A 12148-nucleotide genomic window follows, 5' to 3' on the forward strand; every position below is an offset into this window, starting at 1 on the left:
ACCGAGGGTTTCTCGCAGCAAACCTTTTTATCTGCCTTCGACCTACTTCTACCGCCTCATGGGGCCATTCCAAGCGCTCGATCTCCACTTCTGTTGGGTCGACCACTGCTCCCAAGCGTTGTACAATTCTTAGTGCTGCACGGTACTGCGAGAGAGCTCTTTTACTTCCTCTGCTCCGTACCCTTCTCCACTCTTCTACTCCGTTTTCATTTGCGTGCTTCTCCAACACGCTCCCCGAGTCCGACGCATCCCTTAACGCGTATTTGTCGTCCTTGGCTTGCGACTCAGTCGTGCTCTTTACATCGTCCTTATTACACTCAGGTAATGAGTCGTTCATCTTGGTCGTACGACCACCTGCCCGACAAGGCGGGCTCAGCGGTCCAGTATTATATACGTCCGCTACAGCAGTGCCCCTTACTGTGATAAGGCCATAAATACTTCCCGAGGTGGTCCGGTATCGGGAAGGCTCCGTTCGAATACAGCCGAATTTATCCCCTGGCTGCAAATCGTCCAATAGGCTCGGTCCGCATAACACCCTGGATTAGGGGGTTGGCAGTTCTTGGTCACCGACATCCCGCCGCTCTCCTATGAGGCGAAGCGGCGTAGATGTCAGTCCTAAACAGCTCCGCCTCATAGTCGGGCGCTATGGAGTTCGGCTAAGCCCTCACACCAACGACAAGGTGCCTGCCCTAGTGAGGGACGCGTGAACCAGATACGGATAGAAATTTAACATGCAAATGCAACAACAACGTTGAAATCCTGATGTTTACCTGGTTAAATTTCTGATCCGTATAGCAGCTCAGTTCGTTTTGCTTTCTGTAGTAGATTTTTTGACAGCTAACCACTTTTGAGTTAGTAGCACTGAAATAAATATGTGTACATATGTGTATACATAAAAGATTTCACCATATTTAAAAGCAAAAACACGGAAAGAGTAAGCAACTTGAAGAAAATGTAAGGAAAATAAATAGTTTCTTTACGTGTGAAACTATTTAAAAGTTAATAATATACATTTCACTGTTAGGGAAAAAAGAATGTGGACCCTCACTATCAACAAAATAAATGTTTTATATTAGCGCTGCCAGCTCTCATAAAGTTGATCCAGATCGCTGCAATGAGATATGATCATGAACCAGAGCTCAATAACTCAATGGAACGCTCCTAATGTTCATAAGCAAGACTCTAGACTGTCAAAGCACTGTCAGATAGCCAAATAAACAGTTGAGCGAATGTGCCGACAAAAAAAAAACGTGTGTTCGCCGGAAGCTTCCATTGCCTCTCAATGTTATAATGGTGTGACTTATGTGACGTAAAGCACAAACCTGATTTCCTCATTTTTTCGTCATTCGTTAATTTCTCTCATTCACAGTCATGGCCGAACTATATGGTTGGTTCATCTGTACAGCAAAAACATACCTTTGTTCAAATCGTCAAAATCTGCGTGTTGGTGTTATGCGAATGGAATGGAATTAAAACATAAAACTTAGCAGTTTTTGTGTGTTGTAAGAAAATGTTGCCAAGGTGTTGGTTTCATTTTGAGTGAAAAAAAATAATAAAATCAGCTGATGAAATGAGCCAACCATATAGTTGAGCCATGTTCACAGTGTTGTCAGTCACGTAAACCAAAATAAAGAAATTGGTCATATTTTTATTTTTTCCAGTGAACATTATACGAATTTATTTTATTAAAAACCATTGGATTATAAAGATTTGCAAAATGTACACAAAGCAAATTATCGCTTTAGCCTTACTTTTATGTGTGCATATATCGAATGGTTGGTAAAATTAACGCATTTTGCAGCGGGTTTGTTTCTATTGAAGTCTTTTGTTTTATTAGTGGCAGAGTGCAACTCCATTGCTTGATACTACATACATATATACATTAATCTTTAATTGTTGGGCTTATACTAACATAATACATATATCTAAGGAATGGTTTTCTATTTAGGGGGTGTTATGGGAAAGCCTGGTAAAAGTCCACAACAGGGGTCGACTGCTAATACGCGTCCAAAAATATCGAGAGAATTGTCGATCCGTATTTCGATTTTGCTTTATATCAATTAAAGAAAGAATGTATGTATGTGCATTGAGCCGTGTCAGAAATATTTTTGTTTTTTTGCCGAAACGAGTTTGATTTCTTTGTTGGATGTAGTGAACTGGATGCTTACAAACGACTCTTAATACTAAAGACCAGAACAGCGGTCGACTGCTAAAACGCGTTCAAAAATATGGGGAGAGGTGTCAAAAGATGCATTTCGACCTCTGTATCATTAATCCGAGGGCGGAAAAAATGTTCGCGTCTATCAACCGATATTCTCGAAAACCAAAAAATGCCCCCGGAACACTACGAAACTGTATAGTATTTTTCACAAAACACCTTTTTGCATGGGGTCGCGCTTCTAAAAAGCTAGCCTGGCCGATCTACCAATGGTTTGGAATCAAAACTAAAATCCCTCTGTACAACATTGTTCCCTCTGCGTACAACATAATTACACAACAAGATGAAAATCGTCAAATTCAACTGCAAATATCTCCTGACAGAGTTGAAATTGTCTGCCTTCGGATTATTGTTGTCGGGGCCAATACGCGTCGTTTCAGATCCCTCCAGATATTTTGGATGAGTTTCAGCAGTCGACCGCTGATAAACATTGCCATACCGTTACTGTTTAAAGCACAATTAGTGGTTTTTCGGGATGGGATTTTGTTTCAGGATGCAAACACAATAGTTGTCTGTGACAATATGTGTATGCCTAAAGCATTTTATGTGTGCACATATCTGTTGAGAATAGGGTAAAGCATGTAATTTGAGAAAAATTAATAAAATAATGGCACCTCCACCCCTAGAAATCGATACCATTTTTACCGTTTACGTTTCGTTTAACGACATACAAAAACTTATTTTGAACTACCACAAGGATGTTTGAAAAGAAAGTTCACTAATCTCGATTTGCATCGGTCTCGATAATCTTTGGTTTTCAGGACAACACATCACTGACCTCTTTAACAGCCGTACAGCCAATTACATCATGTATAATTAGATTAAAAGCACTTGCAGTAATCTTCGTATCAAAAAATATTTGGTGTTTCCAATTTCCACGCAGCGAAACCTTTCGCGAAGGTTTCAAAATTGCGCTCAAATGCCCATTCTTCCCGAACTTTCATCTCGTCAAATGATAAAACACTTGTTTTTCTAGAGTAATTTTTTTATATACTCATTTTTTTCCTTTTTAACACACATATAATATATTAGCATAACGGCGGCCGCGGCAAAGCAACATCAAAATTTTTGAAACAACTTTTTTCAGTTAGAAGAAAAGTATTCTAAGCGGGGTCACCCCTTAGCAGTATTTGGCAAGCACTCCGAGTGTATTTCTGCCATGAAAAGCTTCTCAGTGAAAAGTCATCCGCCTTGCAGATCCCGTTCGGAGTCGGCATAAAACATGTAGGTCCCGTCCTCCCAATTTGTAAGCAGAACTAAAAGGAGCACGACGCAAATTGGAAGAGAAGCTCGGCCTAAAATCTCTTCGGATGATATCGAGCCTTACATTTATTTATTGGCTTAACTTGCATGTATGCTTATAACTCTCTAGGCTAAGCGCGCAAAAGAGTGATAGATAATCTTTAGGAGAGCCATCTAGTGCTTAAATAACTCGCTACAGAACGAGTTGGGCTTAATAGAGGAGACACGAACCTCTGTTGGCCATAGTGTATAACCTTAGCTGAATGATCGGTTGCGATGAATCGTGGACACACACACTTAGTAGAGAATAGTGTAGAGATTAAGTGGAGAGACACATTTCAGTTGCTGAGTGCAATGTATACTGAAATTTTGCAGTAATAATTTTCGGCGCAACAATTTCAGTGGTGAAGATAAAAAATGAATAAAAAATACTAGTATTATTGTGAAAAAAGCATGGGCCATATTTTTCGTATATCGAGCGCCCGACGCTTTTTCACAATAATACTAGTTTGTTTGGAACTCTCCTTTTCGCACCTGCTGCCTTCCTTTTGGCCCTTATACGCAGAGTACATAATGAGCGCAATTCTAAATATTCCCTCGGAATTTTATTCTCGCGGATTTTTTTATTCCCGCGGAAAAATTCCTCCAATTATTTTCTCCTGGGGAGAACAATAATTGGAGAATAGAAATTTCGAGTTTTCGAAGTCAGCCGTTTTGTCAATTGAAATTTCGTTGCGCATTTCTTAATTTGTTGAAAAAATTGAAAAGTTAAATTATTGTTGTGAATTTGTTTGAAATTAAGAAACAAAGTATAAACAATGCAAAGTATTGCATTTTATATGCTATTCACTGAAATGAGTAATGAATTGGAGCCACACCAACATCAACAGAGGAGCATAAGAAGGAGAAGAAGGCGGGATAACACACATCCGCTGGAGTTGCCTGCTTCCATTCAGCAAAGCAATTTTCTGGCGGCCAAGTCGAATTGAATTCATCTTCGTCATATGTCAAAATCTTTTAAGCGTTTCTTAAAAATTTCATGCGTTATTTCTGGATGACGGCATCAAATATACCAATAGCTCTTCCGTTGCTTATGATATACTTTTCGACCGAAAATAAAGAATATTGTGGTAGAATGTACATATTTTAGCACAAATTTGTCAAATAAGTGTCCTTTGTTAAAAGAACCAATTTACTTTAACTATTTTGATGCATTCCCTTTAATTTAACAAGTTAAAAAACTCATAAGAAATGGCAGAGAAATCTCCCTCTCACTCACATTCATAATACCTACTTTTCTCCCATAACCGGTTTCCGCTTTTTCGAACATTGTTTAGAATAAGAGGAAAGGGAGAAGTGAAAAAGCTCACAAGGATTTTTATTTAGAATACAAGGAATGGCGGAAGGAAAAAACTCGCAAGGAATTTTTGTTTTGAATTGGGCTGATGGATTTCAACAAGGAAAACATTATCGTAAATTGTACACCTAAAAGACTCTGTTACTTAAATATTTCAAAAATCGAAAAACTAGAGTTAAGTTGCTTGAATTGGATATGAAATAAAATCAGCACGGTTTAAGAAAACTCAAAAACACACTTTTAAATAATATCGAACTTAAAAGTTAAAATAATTTTCAAAATAAGTTAAAAACAAAACAAGTAAGGAAGGCTAAGTTCGGGTGTAACCGAACATTACATACTCACATTTACACATACATTTAGCAAAATGAACCTAGGGTAACCCTGGAACGTGTTTGTATGACATGAGTTTCAAATGGAAGATATTAAAAAGTATTTTAAAAGGGAGTGGACCATAGTTCTATAGGTGGACGGCATTTCGGGATATCGACATAAAGGTGACTCTAGAATGTGTTTGTACGATATGAGTATCAAATTAAAGGTATTAACGAGGGTTTTAAAAGGGAGTGGCCCTTAGTTGTATATGTGAAGGCCTTTTCGCGATATCGACCAAAATGTGGACCAGGGTGAACCAGAACATCATCTTTCGGGTACCGCTAATTTAGTTATATATGTAATAACACGAACAATATTCCTGCCAAGATTCCAGGGGCTTTTGATTTCGCCCTGCAGAACTTTTTCATTTTCTTCTACCTAATATGGTAGATGTCACACCCATTTTACAAAGTTTTTTCTAAAGTTATATTTTGCGTCAATAAACCAATCCAATTACCATGTTTCACCTCTTTTCTCATATTTGGTATAGAATTATGGTATTTTTTCACTTTTTGTAATTTTCGATGCCGTCAAAGTGGGCGTGGTCATAGTCGGATTTCGGCCATTTTTTATACCAAGATAAAATGAGTTCAGATAAGTACCTGAACTAAGTTTAGTAAAGATACATTGATTTTTTCTCAAGTTATCGTGTTAACAGCCGAGCGGAAGGACAGACGGTCGACTGTGTATAAAAACTGGGCGTGGCTTCAACCGATTTCGCCCATTTTCAAGGGAAACAGTTAGGGGCATAGAATCTATGCCTCTACCAAATTTCACAAGGATTGGTAAATTTTTGTTTGACTTATGGCATTAAAAGTATTCTAGACGAATTAAATGAAAAAGGGTGGAGCCACGCCCATTTTGAAATTGTCTTTTATTTTTGTACTTTGTTGCACCATATCATTACTTGGAGTTGAATGTTGACATAATTTACTTATATAATGTAAAGATATTAAATTTTTTGTTAAAATTTGACTTAAAATTTTTTTTTTTTTAAGTGGGCGTGGTTGTTCTCCGATTTTGCTAATTTTTATTAAGCATACATATAGTAATAGGACTAACGTTCCTGCCAAATTTCATCATGATATCTTCAACGACTGCCAAATTACAGTTTGCAAAACTTTTAAATTACCTTCTTTTAAAAGTGGGCGGTGCCACGCCGATTGTCCAAAATTTTACAAATTTTCTATTCTGCGTCATAAGTTCAACTCCCCTACCAAGTTTCATCGCTTTATCCGTCTTTGGTAATGAATTATCGCACTTTTTCGATTTTTCGAAATTTTCGATATCGAATTGCGAAATTTGTTGCGGGAAAATAATTTTAAAGAACTTATTTTTGGTTTTTTCACTAATGAAATTGCATAATGAGGTGGTTATAATTTTCTATCTAACTGTAATTTACTCTGTATCGCTAATATATTTTTATATATATATTTTATTAATTTTTATTTTTATTCTATTTTGTTTTGTTTTAATTTTTTCTTTTCTTTATATTTTATTTTACATACATTGTGTTAAAAAATTTGTTACTTTAATGTAAGATTTCTGTTTGTATTGCGTGATAAAAGACTTAGTCTTAATCCGCTAATGTAACTAATTATTATTATTATTAAATTGAAATTGAAAAGTGGGCGTGGTTGTAGTCCGATTACGTTCATTTTAAATAGCGATCTGAGATGAGCGCCCATGAACCAACATACCAAATTTCATCAATATAACTCAAAATTTACTCAAGTTATCGTGTTTACGAACGGACGGACGGACGGACATGGCTAAATGAATTTCTTTCTTCGCCCAAATCATTTGATATATAGAAGTCCATATCTATCTCGATTAGTTTATGCCGTTACGGATTACCGTTATGCGAACAAAGTTAATATACTCTGCGAGCTCCGCTCAGCTGAGTATAAAAAAAAAACTTATTTTTAACTTTTTAGTTCGATATTACCCTCACTAGGGTCACCTTATCGTTGGTGTGAGGGCTTAGCCGAACTCCATAGCGCCCGACTATGAAGCGTAGCTATTTAGGACTGACATCTACGCCGTTTCGCCTCATAGGAGGGCGGCGGGATGTCGGTGACCAAGAACTGCCATCCCCCTAATCCAGAGTGTTATACGGACCGTGCCTATTGGACGATTTGCAGCCATGGGATAAATTCGGCTGTATTCGAATGGAGCCTTCCCGATACCGAGTCAGCTCGGCCTCACCCCAGTAAGGGGCGCTGCTGTGGTGGACGGTTCTTTCCCCGTATATAATACTAGATCGCTGAGCCCGCCTTGTTGGGCAGGTGGTCGTACGACCAAGATGAAGGACTCATTACCTGATTGTAATAAGGACGATGATAAGAGGAGGACTGAGTGGCCAGCCAAGGACGACAAATACGCTTTAAGCGATGCGTCGGACTCGGGGAGCGAGAGTAGTGCTGATTCAATGAACTCCGTTTTGGAGAAGCACACAAATGAAAACGGAGTAGAAGAGTGGAGAAGGGTACGGAGCAGAGGAAGTAAAAGAGCTCTCTCGCAGTACCGTGCAGCACTAAGAATTGTACACCGCTTGGGAGCAGTGTTCGACCCAACAGAAGTGGAGATCGAGCCCTTGGAATGGGCCCATAAGGCGGTAGAAGTAGGTCGAAGGCAGTTCAAAAGGTTTGCAGCGAGAAACCTCGGTTCTGCAACCGGTACGAGGAGGAAGAAGCGTCGAATGGCAGAATGAAGAGGCAACGTTCGGCGGAAGGCGACAAGTCTGCTTTCAAGAAGCAGAAAGGACCCAGTCCTAGAGGCGCGAGGCAGGGCAGTCACATAGACAAGACAAGTAGGCCCAAAGCTGTAAGAGAGGTGGGCCCCAATAGCGAGGTAGCAACTACCTCGAAAGCTGTGAGTCAGAGGGAAGTTCCAACTACGGAAGTAGGAGATAAGCCAAAGGAAGATAACGCTAAGACTCCGGCTTTCTCGGAAGTGCTGGAGGGAGTTAACGCTAAGACTCCGGCTTTTCCCGAGAAGATGAGTGATGTGGCAAAGCAGTCACTGACTGTGGCGCTGGTTGATCGTAGCAGCCCTTTCGGACAAATGACTACTGAAAGGTGGAGATCTGTGGAAAGGGAGCTTATTAGCTTAATGCTTAAGATGATGCGGGAACAACCAAGTAAGCCCCTTCCAGCCTTTGATTCGGGGGGATGGTATAATGGTGTGAGGATGATAGCGTGCGACAACATCGCGAGCTTGCGCTGGCTAGAGGAAGTGGTTCCAAACCTCCAAACGCAAGGCACGAACGCGCGGTTTGAGGTGGTGGATAAAGCGCATATCCCCACGGTACCAAAAGTTAAGGTATGGATACCATGCGTGATGAAGTCGGAGGATACACTGCGACTTCTGCAGAATCAGAATCCGAACATAACGACACAGGATTGGAAGATACTTACTGTATCTCGGCCTACCGAGGAAGGTCAGTTCTACATCTTCCAAATAAACAATCAGGCGGAGGATATTTTGTAAACGCAGCCTGGCAAAATGTTCTTTGGCACTGGCAAAATTTACATGCGACTCAGGAAAAGAAGTCCCGAGGATAAAGATCCTAACACGCTAGAGGTGGGCGAAGTCGATAAGGACCTCAAAATCCTAAGGGAAAAAAGACAGGTGGAGGTCCCCGACGTCACCACCAAGGTGTTAGAAGAAGACCAACCGCCAAATGTTGCTGTGACTCGCACAGAGGAACACCCGACATAACAGTAACGAGAGGCTGAGGGGGGCCTCGAATACTATAAACCAAAAGGGCAAGGAGAGGACGACGACGTCACGACGAAGGTGCCGGAGGGGGACAAACAGTCCAATGGTGCAGCGAGTCTTACAGATAAACCTCCATCACAGTAAAGTGGTGTCGAGCGAATCCCTCCTAACCTTTGAGGAGGGTTCGTTTGACGTGGCGCTGATCCAGGAGCCGTGGCTCTCATCGGGAGGAAAGGTTTCTGGACTTAGCGCGCGCGGGTTTGGCGTTTACTACGCGCAAACGGAAGGACGGGCGCGAGCTGTAGTAATGGTAAGGAAACAGCTGTATTCATATATGCTGCCTAATTACACTACTGAGGACCTCGTAGTGGTGGCCGTGGAGCAAAACAATAAGCAGGCATTTATACTGGCGTCCTGCTACATGGGCCATGCTGGTTCCACCGATGGAGTGCAAAAGGCTAGTACAGGAGGAAGGGCGCAAAGCGCGAGTAAAGGGATCTACTGAGGATCTACTAGCGTGAAATTTCCAGGGCGAAGAGAATCTCATGGAAAAGTTTCTGTACGGATATAGAGTGCTCCAGCGAAACAGCACGGTTGAAAAAAGTCCTAGCAAGGGGAAACATAGTCCAGGGACTAATAAAGAAAAAGAAAGGGGAATGGTCACGTAAAAGTGAGGAATCCCTTGATGTGCTTCTCGACACACCTTTCCGATCGGGAGGCGGTTTAGAAGAGCCAGCAGACATCACTCACACTTCGATCACGGAGCGGGTAGTGCCGGGCTTGGTGACCGATACCAAGATCGAATGGGCAGTGAAAACGTTTTATAAGTTTAAATCGGCGGGTCCAGATGGTATATTCCCGGCCATGCTACAAGTTTCAAGTATGGCGGTCGTGGAATGGCTTAAAATAATATTCGATGGGTGCATAAGGCTGAATCATGTACCGCACTCTTGGAGAACTTCTCGTGTAGCTTTCCTACCAAAGGAGGGGAAGATCGATAACATGTATCCCAAAGACTGTAGACCCATTAGCTTAACAGCATTTCTGCTCAAACATTTAAGAGGCTGACAGATGTGTACATAAAGTCCAACGTGGATGAAAAGCTGCTCTCCACAACCAAGCATGCGTACACCAAAAGCAAGTCGGTAGATACCGCATTGCATAGGCTGGTAATTAGCATAGAGAAATCCCTGGAATATAAGGAGTATGCTCTAGGTGTCTTCTTGGACATTGCCGGGGCTTTCAATAATGTTTCTAAATGGGCGATTATGGATGGTCTTAATTACATTAAAGTACATCCCGCCTTAATCAGATGGATCGGCTGCATGTTAAATTGCAGGAAGATTACATCACAATGGGGATTGTACGAGGCCACGAAATCAGTGGACAGGGGCACCCCGCATGGAGGGGTGCTATCACCTCTGCTGTGGACGCTGGTCATCAACCAACTGCTCAGGCGATTCGATGAGGGACCCGTAAAACTTACGGCTTACACAGATGACGTTGCAATTGTCATAAGTGGAAAGTGCCTTTCAACGATTAGTTCTTTGATGGATCAGGCGCTTCGGGATATTCATACCTGGGCATCTAATGTCGGGTTGAGAGTCAATGCGCAGAAGACGGATATGGTCTTGTTTACAAAGAGGTACAAGGTCCCAAATTGGACCAGGCCTAAGTTAGGTGGGGTGACCTTATAGGAGAAACCTTGCACAAAATATCTAGGAATCATCCTATACAGAAAGCTGTCATGGAAGCTCAACATGGTGGAGAGGGTGAAGAACACGTCAACGGCACTCAATGCATGTAAAAGAATGCTGGGGTGTACGTGGGGCTTATCGCCCCCTCTTTCTCATTGGGGTTTACAGCGATTGTAAGCCCTATTCTATACTATGAAGTTCTTGTTTGGTGGAAAGCCACACAAAAAACAACGTACCTCAAAAAATTAGAGGGGGTATGCAGACTATCGATGCTTAGCATTACGGGAGCCCTGAAAACAACCCCGACGGCTGCACTGTATGCCATTCTGCCACCTGTAGACCTGGCAGCAAAGAACAGAGCATTAACAACCGCAACCAGGCTCGGTGCCTCGGTCCAGCTTGAGCGCCGACCATATGGCCATAGTAGTATAGCGTCATCAATCACAAGACGAACAGACTACTTGATTCCCTATCTGCGCTTCGAGGGAGATCTTAAGGCCACAATAGAGGTGGACGGTTAGCGCAAGGGTGCGCAAATGGCGGACGAAGCGATACATGTGTACACAGATGGTTCCAAAGTAGTGGAAGGAGTAGGGTCTGCGGTATACTGTGCTGACCCGGAAATAAGCAGATCATACAGGCTGCCGGTTTACTGTAGCATTTTCCAAACGGAAATATTTGCCGTAACCAGAGCAGTAGAAACCCTGGAAAAGAATAGCTTAAGCTGCAACCGTGTTAACTTTTATATTGACAGTCAAGCAGCAATTAAGGCAATAATCTCGCATAGCACAGCATCTAAATGCGTGTTAGAGTGTAAGCAGGCTCTGAAGAGAATCGGGGCAGGGAGAAGCATACATCTGTATTGGATCCCAGGTCATATGGGAGCAGACGGGAATGAAAAAGTGGACGAACTAGCTAAAAAGGGCGCATCCCTTGAAGCTTGCTCCGTAGACGTCCCATTTAGACTGGGCGAGATTAAGCGAAGGGGAGAGGTGCACATGATCGACCAAGCGGTAAAGGCGTGAATTTAAGCGCGGGGCTGTAAAGTGTCGAAGATTATGTGTAGGTCTTACAACCTTAGGCTAACAAAGTTGCTTCTTTCATTAAAAAGAGAGGACTGTAGACTCATGACGGGTATTCTGACTGGACACTGCCTTCTGGCGTTTCATGTCTTTAAATTAAAAAACCAAATTTGACAAGGGATGACGGAAAATCGTTCCAATATACATCATTTATCCACCCTGTCGGAAAATCAACCAAACAAGATAAGTCAGTTATTGCTTGTCAGGCTTTTAACTTGAACGCGAACGGACTACTAACAATTTACAAGCGACGCCTACTGAAAATATATAAAGCAAAGGCGAGCATTTGGTTCAACAAACAATGCCTGGAATTGAATGTTACTCCAAAATTCGCAAAAATAACAATAAAGGCAAATACCAAATCTAGCAGGAAAACAGTTAGAAAAGCGGAAAAGGATTTTTTAAAATATGAGTTGGAAAGCTTGTACTCGAAGAAGGATGAGATAAATGCCGA

The 12148-nt window shown here is 41.6% G+C and overlaps 1 protein-coding gene across 2 annotated transcripts in view; it reads left to right on the forward strand.

The window, feature by feature from the left end:
* Positions 1 to 1565: 1565 nt before the first annotated feature.
* The window catches only part of rtv (QVR superfamily protein rtv), a 39932-nt gene continuing 29349 nt past the window's right edge, over positions 1566 to 12148 (forward strand). The window contains exon 1 of one of the 2 annotated variants that reach the window (XM_067778512.1): positions 1566 to 1804. In XM_067778512.1, the coding sequence (XP_067634613.1) occupies positions 1756 to 1804 (49 nt within the window). In that variant the 5' untranslated portion in view covers positions 1566 to 1755. The remainder of the gene's footprint in view (positions 1805 to 12148) is intronic. The other variant, XM_067778511.1, reaches the window with a different exon arrangement.

The sequence above is a fragment of the Eurosta solidaginis genome, chromosome 4 (genome assembly GCF_040869045.1).
Source record: "Eurosta solidaginis isolate ZX-2024a chromosome 4, ASM4086904v1, whole genome shotgun sequence".
Classification (NCBI taxonomy): Eukaryota; Metazoa; Arthropoda; class Insecta; order Diptera; family Tephritidae; genus Eurosta; species Eurosta solidaginis.